The 22296-nt window shown below is 57.9% G+C and overlaps 1 protein-coding gene across 1 annotated transcript; it reads right to left on the bottom strand.

The window, feature by feature from the left end:
- Window positions 1–816: 816 nt before the first annotated feature.
- On the bottom strand, window positions 817–22066 carry CLCN7 (chloride voltage-gated channel 7). The gene is made up of 25 exons (XM_080353855.1): window positions 21903–22066; window positions 14668–14739; window positions 13381–13452; window positions 13073–13138; window positions 12329–12461; window positions 11645–11754; window positions 10777–10857; window positions 10300–10362; window positions 9534–9617; window positions 9271–9364; window positions 8781–8845; window positions 8225–8341; window positions 7847–7901; window positions 7172–7232; window positions 6273–6411; window positions 5897–5990; window positions 4462–4631; window positions 4092–4143; window positions 3641–3768; window positions 3377–3462; window positions 2981–3113; window positions 2814–2873; window positions 2306–2482; window positions 2125–2205; window positions 817–2012 (listed from the first exon to the last, which is right to left on the bottom strand). Exons 1-25 carry the CDS (start codon window positions 22035–22037, stop codon window positions 1926–1928), a joined length of 2415 nt encoding a protein of 804 aa, XP_080209981.1. The 5' UTR covers window positions 22038–22066; the 3' UTR covers window positions 817–1925.
- Window positions 22067–22296: the final 230 nt, after the last annotated feature.

The following is a 22296-nucleotide window of genomic DNA, read 5'->3' as shown; positions in this document are numbered from 1 at the left end:
CCCACCATGGCCTCGGGGGCCCCTGGCCCCGCCACGTGCCACCCAGTTAATGATAAACCCAGCAGCCCCAGTGCCAGCACCGGGGCACCTGGAGCCAGCAAAAGGATGAGTGAATAAATGACTCCTGCCAGGCACCAGCGTGTGCGGTGTCCTTTGCCACCCACTGCCACCATGTCCCTACCGCTATGACAAAGGGTCCCCGCTCAGCCTGGCCCTTGGATGCCGCCGGCTGCCCTGGCAGCAGGAGAGGCAGGCAGCTGGTGCCGCAGGAGCAGCAGCCCGTGTTTACCCTGCAGCCCAGGTCGGTGGATCCCATCCCCTTATCTCGGCCATGCTGGAGCAAAGGGCAACACGGGACCTCATAAATCGCCCGGCTGCCAGCACCCAGTGGGACCCGCCACAGGGACTCGCTGCACCCCACAGCTTGCCTGCCCCATGGCAGTGCCAGGGAACCAGACCCACATGGGGGAACACAACTGACCCACAGCACAGGGGGAGCAGCTGGCCCTGCCCCATGGCCCCAGCTCACATGGGAGTCCATGGCCACAGCGCTGTTACCAGGGTCCAGCGGAGGCATTCTCTGTTTTGTGGTGGCTCTTTGTTGGCCTTGAAAGGGAAAAGCAGCCACAAAGGGGGAGCCACCCCTTGCCTCGAGCATTCCAGCCCTGCCAGGGGGCTGAGGAAGAGGTAGTGGGGCAGCCTTCCCCTTGCAGCCCCCACCAGCTACCGCAGTGGGGCTGGGGCTCAGCTCAGCCGTGGCAACACCAGCATTGGGCAGCAGCACTGAGGGAAGCAAAATACAGGCAGCACCATAAAAAAAGTACAAACAGGCTTTATTTGAGCACAGTATCCCACAGTCAAAAGTCCCCCCCAGGTACTAGGTATCCCCTGCCCAAGCGAGGATGGGGCAGCCCTGCGCCCACAGCTCCAGGGCAGGGGCAATGCCAAGGTGAGGGGCAAGGATGGGGGCAGATGGGGGAGCTGAGGTGCCAGGGCTGAAGCCCTCCCCAGCACCCCAGGGAGTGCAGGGTCTGCTCCCCCCTTGCAGCCAGGGCCAGTAGCAGGTTTTGGGGTGCCTGGCAGAGCCCAGGCTGCTGGAAAGGGCCAGGCCAAGCTCCAGCAAGTACAGAAATGCACCTGGGGTGACTCTGGACCCCAATATGGCAGGAGAGGAGAGGCAGCAGCAATGCTGGGAGGAGGGTGGGAGTGACAGAGGGACAGGCTACAGCCATCAGCTGCAGGACCAACCCTGGCCAGAGTAGCTCTGTCCTCCCCATCCCTGCCCCAAACCCCAGGGGTGTCTCCCCACATGCAGGCTGGGGTCAGAGTGACCGGGGAGCTACAAAAGAGCAAAAGGCAGCAGCTGCCGAACCACAGGAGCCCTTTTATTGCACAGCTGAGCAGGGCAGAGACACAGAAGCCTGCCCCAAGGCTCAGCCTGACCCAGCCAGCAGTGGGAACAGGACCCTGGGAGCAGGAGGGAGCCCCACCATGTCTCTTCCCCTCCTCCCACAGGCCCTGCAGCAGGGGCTGGAGCAGAGCTGGGTCCCAGACATGCCAGGTTGGGTGGAGGAGCTGATGGAGGGCAAATGCAGTGGCAGAGAACTGTCCCCAACTCAGCAGGGCACTTCTGCTCCCCTCAGCATGCTCCAGCCTCCACCTAGCCCTCAGGGAGAGCATGTGCCAAGGGCTAATGGAGCCAAGGGTGGGGTTTGATCCCTTGGGGAAGCAGAGGAAGGGGCAAGGAGAGGAGGAGGCAGTAGATGTGGTGGGACAGCAGACATGGGAAGGCAGCGACAGGCAGGAGAGCCAGAGCACCACGATGCCTGCACAGCCCGGCCCAGTCTTCTCCTCACCTCCCACAAAAGAGGGTCCCTGGCTCCAAGGGGCCGGGACATGTCTGCACTGGGCAGCGCTGCCCTGCATCATGTCTGCGCCAGCGAGAGCTCCTCCAGGCCTTCCTTTCCCAGCCGGTACCTGGCGAGGTCCTTGCGGGTGACCATGCCCACCACCTGCAAGGAAAAGGACAGGGCACAGCTCCTCACCAGCATGTGGAGCCTGGGGACAAGGGCAGTGTCCTGCCAGGGAGCCCCAGCTGCTTGCGCATGGCAGGCAGGGACTCACCTCATTGCGATTGTCCACAACCACCAAGTGCCGCAGTCCCAGGGCTCGGAAGAGCTTGAACACACGCGGCAGAGATGCCTCCTGCAAGACAGAGAGGGGCCGTGTGGGCTGCGGCATGTCCAGCCAGCACCCATCGCCCACCCACGACCTGCTGGGGTGCAGAGGGGTCCCTGGCTGTTACCTGAGGCACAGTGTAGGGCGAGGGGTTCATGAACTCGCTGAGGTCGATCATGCACTCGCGCTCATCCTGGGAGACGTGGATGGACTGGATGGGGGGGAAGCGGGGGTAGGCATCCCGGAAATCCTTCAGCTTCAGCCGCCGCTGCACCAGGCTCAGGTTGGCCCTTTCCACAAAGACCTTGGGAGGAGTGAGATTGTCATGGACCATCCCACAGCACCAACAGGCACCAGGACAACACACAGGGGCAGGGAGGGAAAAGAGCAGGAGCCTAGGGCAGAACAACAGCCTGTTTCTCATTTACTCAGGGCTTGTGAGCTCAGGAACTGTAGGATGATGCTGGGGTAACCCCAGCACAGCCCAGAGCCTCCACCTCCTCAGGTGAGCTGAGGGAAATGACAGGGACCCTCTGCCAGCTCCTCCTGAGCAAGGCAGGCAGCAAAGGGCCTGAGGCAGCAGTGGGACAGGGGCACAGACACAGTCCAAACAGCCTCCACCCAGCAACACCCACCTTGTGCTTCAGCAGGACGATGAGCTGGGAACGCAGGATCAAACCCCGCAGTCCTGCCACCTGCAACAGAGCACCAGATGTGACATGGAGCTGGGGGGCAAGGAAGAGGGTCCCACGCCATGGCAAGCCCCCCAACTACAGCCCCTTGCAAGAGGTGCCCAGCCCACCTGTGTGGTGTCAGGGTTGCTCTCCACCACCGGGAAGCCGTTGTGGTTGGAGGACGTGTCGCTGAGGATGTCCACAACCGTGCCCACCCGCTCAATCCTCCGCAGGCAGGTGACAGGAGTGCTCATCACCTCCCTGAAGGGAAGACTCTGTGAGAAACAGCCCCACGGCACCACCCCCTGAATTACCTGCCCCCCATGCACACCTCCTCCATCCCCAGAACCTGCTGGGGACACAGGGAGGGAATGCACCATGGGCCCTGGTCCCTGCTGGGGAGGGGGCTGGGCTGGCAGCACTGGGGAGGGAAGCGTGTCACCCCCTCCATCTCCAGCTCAGGCCAACAGCATGGTCCAAAAGCTGCTGCCCAGGGAGCGATGAGCGTCTCTCAGCCCACCCACCTGGCTGTGAGGGAGTGGGATGTCACCGGTGCCTCCCAGTGCAGGAAGGGCACGCTCTGCAGCTGGATGTGCATGTCATACAGCCCCTACAACAAGACGAGCAGTCAGGAGGAGCCTGGTGAGATGCCAAGGGGTACAGCGAGGCAGCAGCTCACCTCTGCGAGGGAGTACATGCTTGTCCTGGCCCCCTGACAGTTCCCCAGCACCCCCAAACCACAGCCTCTCACCATGTCCCAGGCTCCCAGTGAGCACAACAGCCCTCACCTCCACAAAGTAGTCTCCCACAATCTTAGCCGTCATCAGCACCAGCATGATGGGGAAGCCATAGGTGACATTGCCTGTTGCCTCCATCATGATGACCGTGAGACTCAGTGTCATCCGCACTATCCCACCTGCAAGAGACACCCAAGGGGTTTTGAGGTTTAGGAGGGCAGGGAAACATGGCGCAAGGGGACAGGAAAGCACCTGAGCCCCTGTGTCTCTGCAGGGCAGCGCAGGACTGCCTGCACAGGTAGGGGTGCCCTGGACAAACCCAGCCCTTGCCAGTGCACAGCGCCATCTGTGCTTGGCAGCATTGCCAGGGACCCAACAGCCAGGCTGGGCTTCAGCTGGGGCAGAAGCTGTGCCAGGGAAGCAGGGATCACTTTTTCCCACACCACCTTCACCCTGACATGAGCAGGAGGAGCTGGCCAAGCCCATGCCACGGGGAACTCACCCAGCTGTGCGGCAGCTCCCATCAGGGCGTACTTCCCAGGGTCAGCCCAGATCTGAGCACAGGAGAGAGAAGGAGCTGAGTCAGCTGCTGGCCCCACGGCATCCAGAGACACAAACCACCCTCCAAAGCAGGAGTGCCTGAGGCTGCAGGCACAGACCAGCGGCTGGCTGGGCTCTGCCAGGACATGGGAAAGCCCAGACCCAACTCAGGAAAACACTGAGTGAGGAGTCAACCCACTCGAGACCACTGTGCCAAGCTCTCAGTCAGCTCCATGCACGCCACCTGCATGTGCTGCCTGCCCAGTGAGAAGGGCGGAGAGCTGGGTGCTGCGGCTCCCACCACCCACCACCCCTTCCCACCAAGGACTCACTGAGCTCTTGGTCAGGTAGGACAGGGAGATGCCGAAGAGCCTCCCCCAGGCAGCGCCGATCAGCAGGGAGGGGATGAAGACCCCTGCAGACACTGTGAGGCCATAGGTCCAGCAGGCCAGGAAGAAATACATCAGTGTGAACATGCCCAGCGTCATGGGGTTGTAGGAGCCTGAGGTGCAGAAAGCACAGAGTGTCAGTGCTGGTCCTACAGCCCAGAGGACACCGCAATGGGCTGTGGCCACGGGAGCGCAGACAGCAGCAGCCCCAGACACACTCCCAGCATGGAAAGCCCCTCTTATCAGGGGCACCCTTCAAACCTCCTCTTTAGGTTGTTTCTCCCAGCCAGCGAGGGCCACCCCAAGCCCTCCGGCCCCACTGAGTCCCGCATGTGCCTTTCCTTCACCTTGCAACCTGCGATGACCCATCCCCTCCCAGCCCCATGGTTCCAGCCTCCGGTGAGGCTGTGTGACAAATTTCAAAGCCCTGAGGGACCACCAGTGCTGGAGGGGGAGGCTGGGAGGACAGACATGCTGGTGAGCTGGCAAGGGTCCAACTGCCAGCATCAGGATCCACTCAGCAGAGCAGGTCCTGCAAACCCCCTCATGTTCCGGCCAGTCCCAAGCTGCCCCATGGCGTGGGCTGTGCCACCACAGCCAGAACCTGCTGTCCCCATGCCTCAGCCTACTGCTATTTTAGGATTGCTGAGCAGCTCAGTCTAGTTGAAATGAGTATTTTGCAACCTCCCCTTCACAGAGAGGTCAATGGACTGAAGCCTCAAGCCAGGGAGGACCCAGCACCGCAGGTAGCAGCCCTGAGGCAGTGAACAGTCACCATTTGCCTTCAGGTGGCCAAGCTGCACTCTCCGGGCTGACGGTTCAGAAATTCAGAGGTGTCTGCTCCCTGCCCACATGCAGCTGGGCACAAGGCTCAGACCAGCAGGGCACGCTGTTGTTACACTAGGTCCAAGGGAAATGGGAGCTTGAACCTAGGAGCCAAACAGCATTTCTCAAGCAAACTCAAACCCCAAGATCCACCTCCGCAGCCTGCCCAGAAGATAAAGTCATTCTGGGGCAACAAGCCCTGCTAATTAAGAAAACAGCCAGGGACGTTTCCAGGATGGACTACAGACAGCCAGCGAGGGTCAGACATGCTCCCACGCAACAGCTCACAAACAAAGCCAGATCCTCGTCCACAGGCTCCCGAGACCACAGCCCTTTGGCAAAGCTCATAGGTGCCATGTCCATCCCTCCTCATTCCACCACGGCAGGAAAGGAGTGGGCACAGTGCTTTGCTGGAGTCCCTTGTGCTCTCATGGGGCCATGCTGATCATCCCCTGCATCATCCCATGAGAAGTCAGGGAACAGGCTGGCCACCTTGTGCAAGTCAAGCCCCGCTCTGCTTACATTCAAGGACCCACTTGCCAGGTGCACAGACCTGGAGGGTCATGGAAGAGGTTGACAACGCTTTTCTCAGGTGTGTTGAAGAAGGCAGTGGCCATGGAGTTGTACTCTCCATCAGCGCAGAAAAGCTGAGGGGGAAGAACAGAAAGTTAGAGGCAGCAGATCTGAGCTGCCCTGCAGCAGGGAAGCTCCAGGCATTGGGGGCACGTGTGCCAGCAAGCTCTGGGCAGCGAGCACACCAACACCACGCTTGGGTCTCCATCTCTGCTTGGGGTGAGGGCACCAACTGCAGGGCAATCCAGCGAGGTCCAGTGACACAAAACACAGCAGGGACTTGTCTCCCCACAGAGACTCTGCCCAGGCTCAGGGTGTCTCCCCACCCTGGGGGGCCATTCTCCAGCATCTCCTACCTGCAAGGGATATGCCACTGTGCTCCCCTGGATGGGCTGGCAGTCTCTTGAGCAGTAAATCATGACAAAACCCACAGTTGCCGTCACTGCTGCCACCAGCATGGCCTCAACCACCTGGAGGCAAGGCCGGTGGATGTACCTGGGTGGGGAGCAGAGCTGTAAGGTGGTGCCCAGGGGTGCAGGCAGGATCACCCACAACCTGGCTTGGCACGTCACAGCAGGCACACAGACAGGCTGGCTGCCTCTGTACCCTCCCCAGAGCCTGTCAGGCCATCCTACACCCTTTCCCCAGCTGTCCTGGGGAGCTGGGGTGTGAAGCCAGTGGCAAGAGCAGCTTTGCCCCCCCAGCTCCAGCAGATCCACTCAGCTCCTCTGCCCAGAGCAGGGCACAGCTCCATACTGACTGACATGATGTGGCGGGGGACAGGGCAGAGCCAAGCCTAGGAAGCCGTGGCATGTGAAGCCCCAAGAGAGGCAACGCCCTGGAAGCTGCTGTGAGTCCCTCACTGCTCCACGGCACAGGTTATCCCCCCCACCGAGGCCACAAGGCCAGTCCTGGGGCTTGAAAAGCTGGTGACAAGCATTGGTTGTGCCAGACTGGGCTGCGATGGCTTTACCAGCCAGCACATAGCAGCCAGGTCTGAACTTCTTTGGGCCCTCAAATCAGCGAAGGGAAACACTTGGCAGGGTCGGAGCAACAGTGGATGCTGCAGGTCAGAGCCTTGACCACAGGCAGCAAGAGGCACATGGCTCCTTCACCTCCCAGCTTCCAGGGGCTGCTGTTGCTCACATTATGCGTGAGATCACAGCCTTGCTCTGGCTGGGAACACTGCTTCGATGGAGTGCAGGAGGTGCCAGACAAGCTATGTCAATCAACTTAGTTACCCGTGAGCTCTTACCTGATTCGGAACATCGTTAACCAGTAATTGAGGGCATTGAACAAGGCTCCGAGGATCCCGCCTGTGAATGCAAAAGAGGAAAACTCAGCACACAGGTCCCAGGCTCTCCTGTGGCTGCCCAGGACATAAGGAACCTGTGAAGCTCAGGGAGACACAGACAACCCATCCAGCATGACCAGCAGCCCTGGGACACACAGACACTGTCCCTGTAGAGAAAGCCAGGACCTGACACCAAGAGCAGCCTGGCACCAGCAGCGAGGTGGCCAGGGGCCAGTGTCACAGGGCTGGCACTAGGCAGGCAAGGGACAGGCTGGTGGAGTAGGCTCAGAGCTAGGTAAGCACACTGGGGAGTGCCCAATGTGCTCTGCTTCTCCTTCCTACGGGGATGAGGGCAGCTCATTTAAAAGCCAGGGGCTGCTCATGGCTCCAATGCACTGACCTCGCTCAGTGACTTTGCAATACACAGATTAAGAGCCTTGAATTTGCTACAAGGGTGAGGGTCAGGCCAGGATCCAGCTCTCATCCCCATATAAGCCCCACAAGCAGCCTCTATTCCAGAGTTTAATGGGTTTCCCACTCTCCCCAGGAAACTGGATCCCAAAGCTTTTTAGACCCAGACAGAGAACAGAGGAAATTATTCAGACTAATCAAATGGAAAGAGCAGCACTCTCTTACCAACCACTCCCATAAAGATGAAGATAGGAATTTCCTGGATTGTGTATCCCATTTTCTGCAAACAAGAAAGAAACCGGTTTCAGATCTTCTGGCCCATCTGCAGCCCCACAGCCAGTCACTGTGAGCAGCTCTGGGAAGTGCCCCAAAGTCTCCCTTGGACACCCCAGGGCCTCCTGACCCACCAACAGCTGCAGAAAAGCTTTCTACTGGAAGTGGTGGGCCTGGGATCTGGCCAGAGCCCACAGCCTGCGCAGGCAGAGCCTGCCTCAGCCCCCAGTGGTGTTTTAAGACAGACTGGCTGCCCTAAGCTGCTGTGGGCTACTCCTAGCTTGCTCCAGCAGAGCCCTACACATGGAATAACTGTGTCACAGCCCGTACCTCATTATCAAACCTGCCGAAGTTGATGAGCCCAGGACTGGAGAGATCCCAAGCATTGCCGTGGTAAACGCTCAGGACAGAGTTCAGAGTGAATGTAGAGATCATGGAGGCAAAGAACTGGAAACAGACACAGCCCAAAGTCACTGCCAGACACCTCCAGCCCCATTCCCTCACCACGTTCCCCCTACAGAACCCCGAACCAGTCCCCAGCGGCCTTGCATAGGAATTGGTACCCGCAGTGTGGTGGGGACAAGTGGACACGTTCCCTGTGGCAGCACTGGGCAGCTTGCACTGGCCAGGGGCTCGCTCTCCATCACCTGGGGCACAGCCCAAGGCAGCGCCCTTGGAAAGGGCAGGAAGATGGAGCTCAGCCAGGTCTCAGTTCAGCCCTTGAGGCCCAGGGCACAGAAGGGGAACAGGGATGCTGCTCCCTGGGATGCGTGACCCATGGCTGCCTGGCTGGTGCCTGGATGGCCAGGGGCTGCGAGGCGTTGGGAAAAGGCTCACGGTGGAGCCAGCACCCTTCAGTTTACTGCTCCTGCTTTCCAGCACTTACAATTCTCCAGGTCAGGAATTGGTTCCAGAAGGAAGCCCCTTCCTCCAAGCTGAAGAGGACACCCCCTGCAAGCGCAAGACACAGACACCTTCATAAGGCAGGCATGCCATGGACCCTTGGGTAACATCACCAGTCAAGGCACCCAAATTCATCTGTGCCCCGTGCTGGCCCAGACCCCACAAACTCCAGCGAAAGGACTAGCCAAGCCCACCCAGCCATCAGAGACATACTGATTGCAGTGAAGGCCCTTCACTGCCCTCACTCCATCCCAGGGAGGCAACATTTGGGATCCAAGACAAATAAACCCCCTTCCTCTCTTCCTGAGACATGTGGCAGGGCAGGACAGCTCGGAGCAGAGCCAGGCACTTTGCAGGAGGCTCCTGGAGTGCCCCAGGCAGATCCCAGCAGTTGCCCCTGTGCAAGCAGGAGCAACCTCCCGCTGAGACCTGTGCACAGGCACCGCTCAGCATCAGAGAGCCATGGCACGCACCCACGGGGGCACCAAACGCAGCCGAGACACCAGCAGCAGCTCCAGCCGAGACAAAATCCCTCTTTTCTGTGTCTCTGCGGAAGTACTCAAAGATCTGAAACACCAAAGTGAAGGCAGGTTTAGGGCTGGCCACAAGAAAGAGTTTAGGGGAGACACAAGTCTGCCATATATGAGCCCAAGCCACCAGTATGACTCTGAGGAATAGTCTGGTGTGGGCACAGGAGGGACACCTGCAGTACAGCCTCTCAGCCCTCAACACCAACCTTAAAGTCTCGCTTTAAAGATGTGGATCTTCCCTGGGAGATTCCAGCAGCAATCACCGCTCCAGAATGAATCATTGGTCCTTCCTACAGGCAGGAGAGCAGAGTCAGAGCAGAGAAGGGAGAACCCCAGGGACAATCAGAGACAGTTGAACTCTGCTCACCAAGTCACAGCCCTGCAGGAGCTGGTTAGGATGATCTCCCTCTGAGAAATACAGACCTTATCATTTTACCCCTTAAACCCTCATTCTAGCAAGCAGCTCCCACGGCTGCCTCCTGTTCCCTCCAGCCGAGGGGACAGGGACTTCCCTTGCCTGTTTTCCATCCCAGCAAGCTAGAAAGGTCCCAATGGGGCACCCAGGTCTCCCCCATCACTAAAATGCTTTTTGGGCTGCAGCAGCACAGCAGATCCTGTGCACTTAAAATCATAGACTCAGAATAGTTTGGTTTGGAAGCGACCTTCAAAGCTCATCCAGTGCCACTCCTGCCATGAGCAGGGACATCTTCACCAGCTCAGGCTGCTCAGAGCCCTGGTGGATGTAGCTGCTGCTCTCCTGCCCTCAGCTGAGCCTCACACAGGCTGTCTCAGTGGCACTGTGTACCCTGGGGGGTCCTCACGCCTGGCCATGCCACAGTCACCTCAGCCAGCAGCCCAGGGAACAAACTGGGACATCACTGCAGAGCCCCCAGTGCAGGGACAGTGACAGTCTGTGCCACACGTGCCAGCAGCGAGTAACAACACGCCAGCAGAGAGCTTTGTGCACATCACCTTCCCCACGGCCAGGCCACCGACCACTGAGAGGATGACTCCGCAGACCTTGATCACCAGGGTCTGCAAAACAGAGACAACAGGCACAGCATATCACATGGGTGGCATGAGGAACACTATCACGGCAGCTGTGGGGGACAGAGACCCAGGGGCAGGAGCCAGCGACCCCAGGGATCTTGTGATTCTCATCCCCCCACATTGTGGCAATGGCGCTGGACAATTTTTTTTGGCCAGTGCAAAAAAAATACTCAAAGCTGCTCTTCCCAGCACCAGCTGCCAATCCCAGGGCAGGTTTAACCAGCTGATGCTGTGGGGAACAGCTACAGAGCTCCTGCCAGCTCCTCCTCTGCTGCAGCGCAGGCAGGAAGCACCCCAGGGGGACACAACATACCCAGGCCAGCCTGGCAGAGGGGCCCCATCACAGGCAGAAGGCAGGAATGCCATCATCTCCCACATCCTACCCCTTCCTGTTCCTACCTTGAGGCGGACAACGTGCGGGATCTTCACACCGTTGAGATAGCATTTGATCTGGGGAATGCCGCTGCCAGCTGCGACAGGCTGTGGGGAGCAGGGAGAGCGTCAGTGGCTGCCATGTACAGGATGGGGACACACTGGCCACCTCACACCTGTGTCTCAGCACAGGATGCACCATGCATATCCTCAGGGAGGCTCAGAGATGAGGCCAAAGCCCATCTCCAAGGCTCTGGAGGTGGGCACGACAGACACCTCCTGCCCTTAAGGGCAAATGTGCCAGAGAGAAGGAGCTGGCTGGGTTCTTGGGGGCACTGGGGTGCTCCCACCACCCTGCCATGGTGAGAGGCCCAGTGCTGCAGAAGGCTCACACTTGGTGGCCAGGAAGAACAAGGGCAAAACCACAAAGAAGCCATTGCTGACTCAGAGTGGCCTGTAGGGAGCCATCATCCCCTCCCAGCCATAACTGGCCCCAGTCTCTGCCTTTGTGCCCCCAAGGCACCTGGTCAGCCTGCTTTCTGCCAGTGCTCATGTACACCCAATGCGGAGGCCGAGCTGAGGCTGAGGCTGCGAGAGCTGCACTCATGCCCAAAGCTGAAGCACAACCCTGGCCCCAGGCTGGAGCGTGCCCCCAGTCCCAGGCTGATGGCGACGAGCAGTACATTCTACCAGCCTGACAATCCTGGAGAAACTCAACAGTACAGCTGCAGCAAATGCTGAAGAACTGGGGCTACCGAGAGCAAATTTGGCAGAAATATATTTGCTATCACACAAATTCGCATGTTTTCTGGAGACATGATCCTGCTTCCCCATGTGAAGAGCCCCATCGGGAGGCACATGGATATCCCAGCCAAGAGCAGTTCCAAACTCTTACCTCTATAAAAGCAACGATGACAGAGCCAATCATCACCACACTGGCATTCAGGGTGGCCCAGAGTAACAAGGAAAAAGACAGGCCCCCTTTCTCTGTGAACTTGTCGATGTCTGGGGAAGCAGCTCAAGGAAAAGCCAGGATCAGTTGGGCACCCTCCCTCCCATCATGACAACACATCACCAAAATGCTTTTTGGGCTGCAGCAGCACAGCAGATCCTGTGCACTTAGAATCATAGACTCAGAAGAGTTTGGTTTGGAAGCAACCTTCAAAGCTCATCCAGTCCCACCCTGCCATGAGCAGGGACATCTTCACCAGCTCAGGTTGCTCAGAACCCCGTCTGGCCTGGCCTGGGATGTCTCCAGGGATGGGGCATCCACTTCCTCTCTGGGCAACCTGGGCCAGTGTTCTACCACCCTCATTGTAAAAAATTTATTCCTCGTGTCTGGCCTTACGGCAGCCAGGGCTGCTGTGAGGAGCCTTCTCCACCACAGCAGAGCACCCAGTTACCACACAGCCCCACCAAGCAGCCAGGCACCCAGCAGCACCTCAGGTGTCAGGGTCTGTGCCACTACACTCGAGTGAGGAAGCATTGCCTTCACCCCTAGCACCCCTTTCGAAGCTACCAGGAGCTGAGACCCCACAGACGCCAGCTGGCTGGCAGCCAGGGCTCCATTGGAGGATACTGCCCTTCACCACCCGGTACTTCAGTCCAGCCAGGTTCTCCACCACGATGTCGATGAAGCAGGCGACGAGGCCGGTGAGGATGCCAATCATGGCACAGATGACCCAGCGCTTGATCTCCACCGTCCGGAAAGCCTGAGGGACAGACAGCTGTCAGTCAGACCCCACTGCTGCCCAGCCCAGCCCCCGCCAGCATCGGGAGGCACTCCAGCCCACCTGGCCACCTTCTCCAGCACAGGCCCAAGGCTGGGCAGCTCCAAGGAGTGTTGCCCAGGGAAAACTGATGCTAGCTGACCCAGGTTTGCAAAGTCTGGCCACAATTTACATATTTCAAGCCAGTGCCCTTGCCCCTCTGTGGGATCCCTACCAGCAGACATGCTTTTCCAGCTTGCCTGCTTCTATCAGGCCTCTCCTGTTGGGCTTCTTGCTGCAGCACTAGCCCCCATGCTTCACATGGCTCCAGAAGTCCCTCTGCTCAGGGACCTGCCCCATGCTGCCTGGCAATGCCACCATGCACACCCAGACCAGCTCCTGTTCAAACCATCCTATGCTGGGTCCTTGCTCCTGAGATTTTACAGCTCATCACATGCTGGTCGGTGCTCATGAACCCACCCAGCTCAGGCGTTGCTTTGAGCATGACCTTCCCCAGCATGGAGAAGCCCCCCAGCAGCCAGGCAGGAGGAACAGCTTCGCTGGGCCATCGCAGCTGCAGGGAGGGCAGGCAGCTGGGTCACAGTGACACTCACTGCATGGTTTATCCTCCTTTCCTCCTCCAGGAACAGTTGGTTTTCACTGTTGTCATAGTCCAGGCTCTAGTTCAGGAAAAGAAGATGCTGTTACTGTCTAGCATAGGGGAAGAGACACCTGCAGCAGGGAGGGCTACACTCAGACCCTCACCTCTGCCTGTTCACGCTCCTGGATCATCTTCCTTCCTCAATCCTTCTCCCTCCCCACTGAAACCCCCCTAGGTGGGCAGCCACAAGCCTTCACCCCATGTACCTCACCCGCTGCACCCCAAAGAGCATTGCTGAGAGATGGAGAGACAAGCACTTACCTCGTACTTGAGCGACAGGAGCTTCTCGTTGTGGGGGATCTCATTAGGGTGCTGCCGAGGGAGCTCTGTCTCCTGTGGGACGCAATACACACGTTAGGATGGCCAAATCCAAGCCCAACCCTCCCCTCCTCCATGTCACTGCTGGTTTAACACAAGTTTTTATTCTCAGGAGAGGCAAAGGAGAACTGCAGAGTGCAAGCTGCTTGGCAGGCCAGGGTCTGGGATGATTTTCCACCAGCTGGTGGATGTGTGGGATTTATGGCAGCTAGAACAGGCTGTCAGGAGCACACTCTCACCAACCACCTCTCCACCCCTGGGCAGGACAATTCCCCACGGACAGACAGACTGTTTGCCCAGTCAGGTACCACACTGCCATGTCGATTCAGCGCCGTGCTCCAGCGCAGGGCAACCTTTCACCTTGGCAGGAAACTCCTTTGGCTGAAAGCGAGAAGCTATTTCAAGCAGGCCTACATTTTTGGGCAGAAACCAAATTCTGTTTCCCAAATGCCTCTGACCATGCAAGCTGTTCCCAGCTCCAAATTAGGGCATTAACTGAGGATGCCTGAGGGGCTCCCACACCCTTCCCCAGCCCCGCATTACAGGTACGGCCAAAGCAGGCCCAGCCCATCCTCTGAGGTGCTGGACTGAGACGTGTTTCTTCCCATTAAAGAATTCCACAAGAAATATTTAGCAAAAGTTGTCTGTTCATTCGCTCTTCCTACAGCCCTGGAGCTGATGCAGAATCATCTGGAGAAGAAAAGTTTTCAGGTGTAGGGGGGTGTGTGTGTGCGTTTGTGTGAAAATAACTTGACACCTGAGAGTTTTTGCAAAATGTCCCCCCTGTGCCAGCCCTGTCTCCAGGGTGCAGATGTCCCCCCTGAGCTGCTGTCACACTACATGTTCCCTGTCCGGCCTTCACACCAAGTTGGGCAGCAGGCAAGAGACGCAGCTTTTTAAGGAGCTCTCATGGCAACAAGGAAGACATCCCTTCCCACCCCACTGGCTTGTGCCTTCGGTCCCACAGGACAGAGGTCCCCATGGTGTGGATTGGTGCTGTCAGAGGGATGCAGGGGACTGCTATGTCCTTGGGCCAGTGCTACGGCAAAGGGGAGGCAGTGTGACAGGCAGCTTCCCAGGCCATGAAGATCACCCAGCCCAGAAGGAAACACTGGAGCCCTTGTGGGGCAAAGAGGATGTGAGGGGGGAACAGAAGCAGCTGTTAGTGCTGTTAGTGGAAGAAGGAAAAGGGTCTCGATAACAGTGGATCCCTTTTTCCGTGCCGCTCACCAGCTCATTGACATCCTCATTGAGGTCCACATTGCTCAGCTGCCCGATGCGCAGGAAGGAAGAAGAAGTGAGCTGAGGAGAGAAGGGAACACAGGGTCAATTCCTGAATGCACCAGCAGAAGGAAGGAGCAGCTGTGCAGGTGCTCTGTCCCCCTCGTTGAGCTCTGCCTGGCCACACCAGAGCCCCCAAAGCACAGCACTGCAGATTACTGCTCTGGGAGGACACACGAGGAGGTGCGACCCAGCACCCAGCAGGCCAGGAGGCAGCAGCCGCCTGCAGGGTTTGGGCAGCTGCTCCAGCCCGTCGGCTGGCAGAGCCGGCTCAGCCGGCGATGGTGCCAGCAGCAGCTCATTCGGCCTGGCAGCCCCGGGAGCCAGCGAGAGTCACCAAGAGCCTCCAGCCAACGAGCGGGTACCCCAGCGCAGCAGTCGTGCAGCCAGCAAACCGTGTGGAGCAGCACGTTCCATCCCTTCCTGCATCTGGGGAGAGACAGACCATGACCAGAACGTGCCACCTCCACAGTCACACCCAGACCTGCCGGGGCCACCCCTTGGCTTATGTACCTGGCTGGCGATGAGAGTTGGCCAAGGGCAAGTTTGGCTCTGCCACCAGCTCCATGGCAGCAGGTCCCAGCCAGGGAGATGAGCACATCGCTGTGTTCATCTCACTCCGAGCAGCCAGGACTGGAGCAAGGGCTGGGCCACTGCCAGCCAGTGCACACAGAGGACACGGGGCATGCTGCTCCCACGCAGCCTCAGGGACACCAAGGGGACACTGACCTGGCCCCAGTGCAATGCTGGGAAGGAGCATTTGCATCTCCCTCTAGGGGAGCAGGTTCTCCTTTTGCTGGTGACCACTTGGTCTTGTTACTGGCAGTGTGATTGCATAATACAGGAGTTTCTGGACTATTTGGGGCACCTCTCATCTCCCAGCTGATGCGGGGAAGGGGTTGGGCTGCAGCAGAGCCAGACACCAGCTGGGCTGCACCGTGAGAGGACCTGGCAGAAGCTGGCGAGCTGCTGCCACCCCTGTGCCATCGTGAAACACAGGGATGTACAGGGGCTTGAGCAGCACTGTCTCTAAGCACAGCCCAAATGCCATTTCTCGACACTCACGCCTCTGCAGCTGCCAGGCTGAAGGACTGGAGAATCAAAGAGGGAGGGGAGCAACAGCAGGGCCCCAGAATGTCAGTCCCTCTCTGCTAGCAGATCCCTGATCGAGCCTCTGTGACTTTAATCCCCTCGATCCTGTCTGGAACATGCAGGCCAGAGTGGCCGGGAGCCATGCACGTCACTGCAGATGAAGAATATCCCTTTGTGTTTGCAGCCTGACCTATTTTCCCATTTCTCCATCTGCTCCATGTTCTCATTCACCCCCTGACCTGCAGGTGGGTTTTGCCCCAGCTTTGTAAACCCGCTTCAGTGCCTTTTGTGCCCAGAGCCTGAGACCACAGTAGGGGCTGAGCACAATGTGCTCCATGCAGCTGTTTTTGGACACTGGTTTGGTGAGACCAGCCTGGGCTTTGTTTCTGGTCCATGATGGCTACACAGTCCCCATGGAAAGGATGCAGGTGGACTCTTTTCCTGAGGACAGAAGAAGGACATGGTTCTTGCCCTGAAACCCTGGGAGGGACAAAGCTGAGACCTTGAAAGGGAACTCTCTGCACCCAGCTTCAGGAGACACAAAATTTAAGGTTCTCATTAGATACCACATGTCCAGGGCAAGACCAAAGCAATGAGGTGAAAACAGTCACCAGTGCCATGTCTCCTTCTCCTGCCTGGGCTCGGTTCTCAGGCACCAAGACCTCATCCCCAAGACGTGACCAGCCCTTCAGGGAAATCCTCCTTCTGCTAGTCATGGGGGTCCACAGAAAGATAAAACGCCAACAAAACAGCGATATACCCACCCTCCACCCTTTCCCTACGTGGGGCATGGCAGCTCTGCTCCCAAGGGATTAGGCAGCAGCAGGACCTGAGCACAGGTGAAGGGAAAGGATTTGCAGTTGAACCTGAACTCTGTTAGACAAGCAGTGTGTTTTTATTGTGCTTTCTTCCTCCAAATCCTGCCATCCCCCTGGCGCACAGGCAGGCAGAGCTGCTCTGGCTCTCATTTCGCTCAGCAAGCGGATCACATGCTGGGAGGGCAGGAAAAAGCTACTTCCATCAGCACCAGACTTTTATAAGAGGGACAGCGAGATCCAGGCAAGCAGAAGCCAAGACAGAAGGTTGTTTGTGCATAGCTCAAGGATTCACCGAGCACATGAACAGCGTTACCCTCCTCCTTTGGATGTTTTTCAAACTCAGGCCAAGCCAGCTGCTGATCCGGGTACATATGATGTTGGTGTGACCGTGGTATGATTATCTCCAAATAACAACATGCACTGCCCAGAGAAGGGAGATGGGTTGACAGCTCTCCTGTCCCAGGAGAGGCTCTTAGGCCCACTAAGCCTGCCTCTGACGGCAGCTCATGAACAGCAATGGCACACAATACTCACCCTGTCCAGGGGGTAAAGCTAATTCCTTATCCATTTTGAGCTCTGCAAAGAGATGTCCAGAGCCTTGATCTGGAACAAAACCGCTTAACAGCTTTGTCAGCAGGGTAGCTGGTACACTGGTGGGCAGGGCTGCTCCTCAGAGGGACCTCACCAGGCTCCAGGGAAGCCCCCAAAGTTGAAGAGCAGAAAATACAAAGTGCCACACTGGGGGTAGATGAGCTGCAGGGGGCAGAAAGCAGCTTTGCTGAAAAAGTCTTGCAGCGAGCTGGTGGTCAAATTGAGGAGGAGTTGGTGGCACAAGCCTGCAGCGGAGGTGGCTGACCACCTCCTGGGTGGTGTGAGACCACAGCCAGGAGGTCCGGGGAAGAGATCTCACACCTCTGCCTGGCATCTGGGACGTGGCAGCCTACTTGTGCTCCCCGGGCAAGAAAGACTGAGACACAGGAGCAAGTCCAGAAAGTCAGTCAGAGGCTAGAGCATGTGGGAAGATATACAAGAAACAGCTGGAGCTTCTCAGGGAGGCCCTCTTGCCATCTCTGGTCACCTAACAAGAGGTTACAGGGGAAGATGGAACCACTTTCCTTGAAGCTTTGCATTGTCAGGACAATATACATTGGAAAAATTGCAGAAAGGGAACTTCTGCTTAGATATCAGAAACAAACATTCAGCCCGAGGGTGGTGATGTCCTGAACCTGGGGCCAGAGGGGGTACAGGATCTTCAGCCTTGGAAATACTCAAATTTCCAGTTGATGTGGCCCCAAGTGACCTGGTCTAACAGATCTGCTCTTGGATGGGGATGGGCTAGAGCCCTGCTCCTTCCCCTACAACGTGTTGCCATTCACTCCAGCGCTGCTCCCAGACAGGCAAGAGCAAACTTAGGATCAGTCTCAACATGACATAAAATCTGGCGAAAGGTCTCAAGCCTCACCTTCTACTCAGGTGACCATCGCCAAGGCTAGGCAGCAGCACCTGGATGCAGATCCCAGCACCAGCCTGGAGCATCCTGGGCTGAGGAGGGAGAGAGCAGGACTGCTGCCAGCATCCCAGTTTGTAAAGGTGACAAGGAGCCACACTGCTATATGTGATGCCACAGCAGTGGCTTACATCCAAGCAGAGCAAAGAGCAATGCCAGAATGACTTCAGTCAAGGCTAAAAAGCTGCAGAACCAACTCAAGCTGTATGCACAGTGACCTGGCAGTGCCTCCTATGAGAACCATAAATAGGGAACGTCTTACTCTGCTCCACAGCCTGTTTCCACAGGGACAAGCCAGCAAGGCCATTCCCTGCAGGACATCACCCACCCCTAGAGACCACCGTCTTCAGCAAAGACTCCCCCATACACCATCCCTTATCATTGTCACGGTGCTCACTAACGAACTGGAAGCACGTGGCTTTCTGTTATCAATGAGATAAAGCACGGTGCAGACCACAGCAGCATTGCAGAAGCAGCAGGAGGAAGGAAGAGGATTTACAGCCTCTAGGGCCCCCTTGGCCCCAGCGTGTTCTGCTGAAGAGCCCTCGGTACCTGCTCAGGTGGGAAGAACGGCTCCAGGCTGCATCACCACAGGGCTCACTGGCACGGGAAACCATGGAAGCGAACAGTGGAGACAAGCTGTGGGGCTCTCCTGACATCACCCTCCTCTGACACACAAGCACAGCTGCGATGGGCTCCAAATCACCCAACCATCATCCCCAAAATCCACCATGTCAGGAGAGAAAGAGGCTTCTCACCCCCAGGCCCACACTGGGGGAGAAAGTCGGCACTGACCCTGCAGTGTCACGGCTCGGCTGCAATTTTGCTTCCAGCCCCACACTGTGTGCGGCTGCTCTAGGATACAGGTCCTCCTGTCCTCTCATCTGCACCGGGCCAGGAGATACTGCTGCTGTCCTGGCCCACCTGCCGTTCTCCTGGCACCTTGTCGCACATGTCCCCTCAGCACAGGAGCAGCACAAGGCTAAAGGGCAGCCCCTGGCAGCATGGGCAGCTGGCAGGAGGGACCCGACTTGCTAAAAACCCTCTACTCGGGGACCCTCCTGCCACCACCTGAACGCAGTGGTGTTTTGAGGAGGCTCCCAGCAGCAGGCAGGCAGGGACACGCAGAATCTTCATTGGTACCCGGGGAACACACAACCTGCAGCCCATCTGTCAGGAATCAGGGCTCACACAGCCTCTCTTCCCCCCCACCAAGATTTTCCAATCACAGCAAGCACAGCAGCCCTGCAGCATCATCACCTGGCCACAAAGGCTGCATTTTACACCTTGTTACTTGAAATTACAAAAAACAAGACCAACATCTAGAGATGCAGAATACACACACGGGGGTTAAGAAAGGCAAACCGCTCAGCAGCAGAGGCCTGGTCCACATTTTGACAAATTCCTGCCCATGCCCCTCGTCCCACGCACTCCCTGAAGCACAAACATTATACCAGTCCCAAAGCTAACACATTTTAGCACACAGGACACATCCTCAATGGGTAGCAAAAGAGAAGTGTTATTTTTTGAAAAATGCCTAATGACAGAAATCGGCTGCTCTTAGTAAAATTGTCCAGCCACTTTTCAGCCTGGGAACCGACCCGTACAATTTGAGAACACGGAAGAAGGGCCACAGCAGGTGTGAGGCTAGAAAGTCTTGGTGAGGGGATGAAGTCAGCTCTGGAGCATCACTCTGCTGGCCCTAAAAACAGAGGAGACCTTGGACATAGCCCTGCAGCATCCTCTCTGCAGTCACAGGCATGTTTCTGCAGCTCCAACTCACCTCCCACACACAAGTGCTTAACCTCCGTCTCTCACAGTAGTTGGCTGGAGAACTGTAGACCCGTGTTTCCTTTTGTCACTTTAAAATCACTTTCATTTCCATTAAACAAACATGTGACAAAGAGAAGAAGCTCCACCAGGGACACTTTTATTTTATTACCATGACACCAGCTTAAGTCTCCTGCCAGCTAAGCAGCTCCAGTCTCTTTTTGTTTCTCTGCCAAACCTATCCTGCCTTGATTTTTCAATCTATGCACTATACACCATCTCAGCCAAAGGACCATCCAAGGGAGAGAAGCAGCTGCCCTACACTGAAAGGCAACCCCAGTGCTACAATAACATCTCAGCTGCCACTGCCAGGTTGGTGACACTGTCAGAGGCACATGTGGTCCAGACAGTTGTGGGTGTAGAGCTCCGACAAGATACTTGCTCTCCTCCCTTGCTGAGGAAAACGCTGTGTAGCGCCTCATCACCCGCTGGGACCTGAGCTGTCCCCACTGCGAAGGGACACAGTGACAATAAGTCAGATGGGCAGGGCTAGGTCTCCACCATCAACTGCCCCTGCTGTAGAAGGCTCCTGTATTTCTTCCGAGTCAGCAGCAAAACCCCTTTCATACCTGATCCACAGCCAGGAAATCTGGTTAATCCCTATTTTTAACACTCTTCGGACCTGCAGAATTCACCACCGGTTTTTAAAGACAACCCATACTGTAAATACACCGTGTACTGTCATACTGGCTAGGAAGATTATTTTTATTTTCACATCAGAACAGCTGCAGTAACACAGGAAACTCCTTCCAACCACCATGCCCTGCTCCTGCAGAGCCATGCTAGGCACTTCCACGCTAACGAACCCTGTATTTCCCTCTAATGGCCTGCTGTTCTGACTTGCCCAGGAGCAGGGCGGCACAGGATCATGCTCAGTGAGATGCCCCTGCTAACAGCTGCCAAAGGCTGGCACCGCCCCTGCTCCTCTAGGCTGAGTCTCCCAGCAAACTTCACTTGAGCACGTCATCCAGAAGCAGCCCCTCTGACATCCAGCACCGGCACAGACGTGCCCCGGGGACCCAGCCTAACATCCCATGGCCCTGGCCTGGCATAGCTTGTCCAGCCACAGCCTCGCTCTGTAACAGGTGCCAGTGCCTCGGCCAGAGCCACGGCATGCTCCAGCTCATCACACCACATGTGTGGGAGAGATCGCTAGGCAGATTGCCCAAGTGGCAGCCTTCAGGTACACTGGAGAGGTTTAATTTCAGTCAGTTACCCAAAATAAATTTTCAAGAAGGAATCCTCCTCCCTGTGTTTGTAACACATCCCGTTCTGGACTTGCTTTTTGCCAGTGCAGTTCCGTACGTATAGCATGACCTCCAACACCACATCAGCATCAGATGCTCTCGTGTTTGAGCCCAATGCGTTGGTTTGGGCAGCAGCAGCGTGTCAGGACACAGGCTCTCGCACAGAAGCACATTTGTGGTAAAAATGAAGAGGGCAGCCCCAGCAGGTGTGGCCCCAGGGCTGAGGGGCAGGCAAGGCCCCAGCTGCGCACCGGCACCTCGTGCTGGGAGCTGCCGCCGACGGGACTGCCTGCTGCACAGTGGGCACCGGGCACTGAGTCAGCTCCCACGCTCAGTTTTTCCCCCACGAGTGACCCAAGGGCCCCGTGTCCCCGTCGTGACTCCCTTCCAGCTTCTCCCCATGCCGGGCCCTGCCAGGTTCTGCTTTCCCCGGCCCGGGGGAGCCTGTAGGGACCTCAGCCTCCCGCCGAGCTGCTCAGGGAGGAGAGCCCGGCACAGCGCGGCAGCCTCTGGGCAACGAACGCGGTTGTTCCCGAGGACAGGGGACACGGGCACGAGCCCAACCCGCAGCCCCAGCCCCCTGCAGCGGCCTCTCGGCGCAGGCAGGCCCGGGACGGGACAGGGCAGGCCGCCGGTGCACCGCTACCCGCCTCCCGGTGCCGGTTCCCCGCCCCCGTTGCTGGTACCCACCTGCCGGGCGCCGCCCGCCGCCCCGGGGCCGGTGCCGTTGAGCAGCGGGGTGGTCTCGCCCGCGCACTCGTCCTCGTCGTCGTCCTCGTCGCCGTCGCGGCCGGACCAGGACACCTTCTTAGAGACGTTAGCCATGCGGGGCGGCGGCGCGCTCCTCTGCCGGCCCTGCCTCACCGCCCGGTCATGTGACCGCCGGCTCGCCGCCCTCACGTGAGCGCTACGGCGGCCGGCAGGGGCCGCTCCGCCCCGCGGCACGATGGGAGTTGTAGTCCCGCCCGCGGCCCCCGGGCCCGGTTCCCGGGGAAGGGGCCGGAGCCCGTGCCCAACCTGTCGCGCAGGCGCCTCCGGGGACGGGCCTGGCCCGGGGCCCGGCGTGCAGACAGCAGCCCAGGCA

The sequence above is a fragment of the Nesoenas mayeri genome (genome assembly GCF_963082525.1).
Source record: "Nesoenas mayeri genome assembly, chromosome: 15".
Taxonomy (NCBI): domain Eukaryota; kingdom Metazoa; phylum Chordata; class Aves; order Columbiformes; family Columbidae; genus Nesoenas; species Nesoenas mayeri.
Note: the sequence above shows the minus strand (reverse complement) of the source record. Positions and strands in the feature narration are given on the sequence as shown.

Coding starts and splice junctions, on each gene's coding strand:
- CLCN7 (XM_080353855.1), bottom strand. CDS start 22,037: ATGGCTAACGTCTCTAAGAAGGTGTCCTGGTCCGGCCGCGACGGCGAC. Junction 2,874..2,980: donor GCAACCCTGACACCACACAG/GTGGGCTGGGCA, acceptor GCTCTGTTGCAG/GTGGCAGGACTGCGGGGTTT. Junction 2,013..2,124: donor TTGTGGACAATCGCAATGAG/GTGAGTCCCTGC, acceptor TTTTCCTTGCAG/GTGGTGGGCATGGTCACCCG.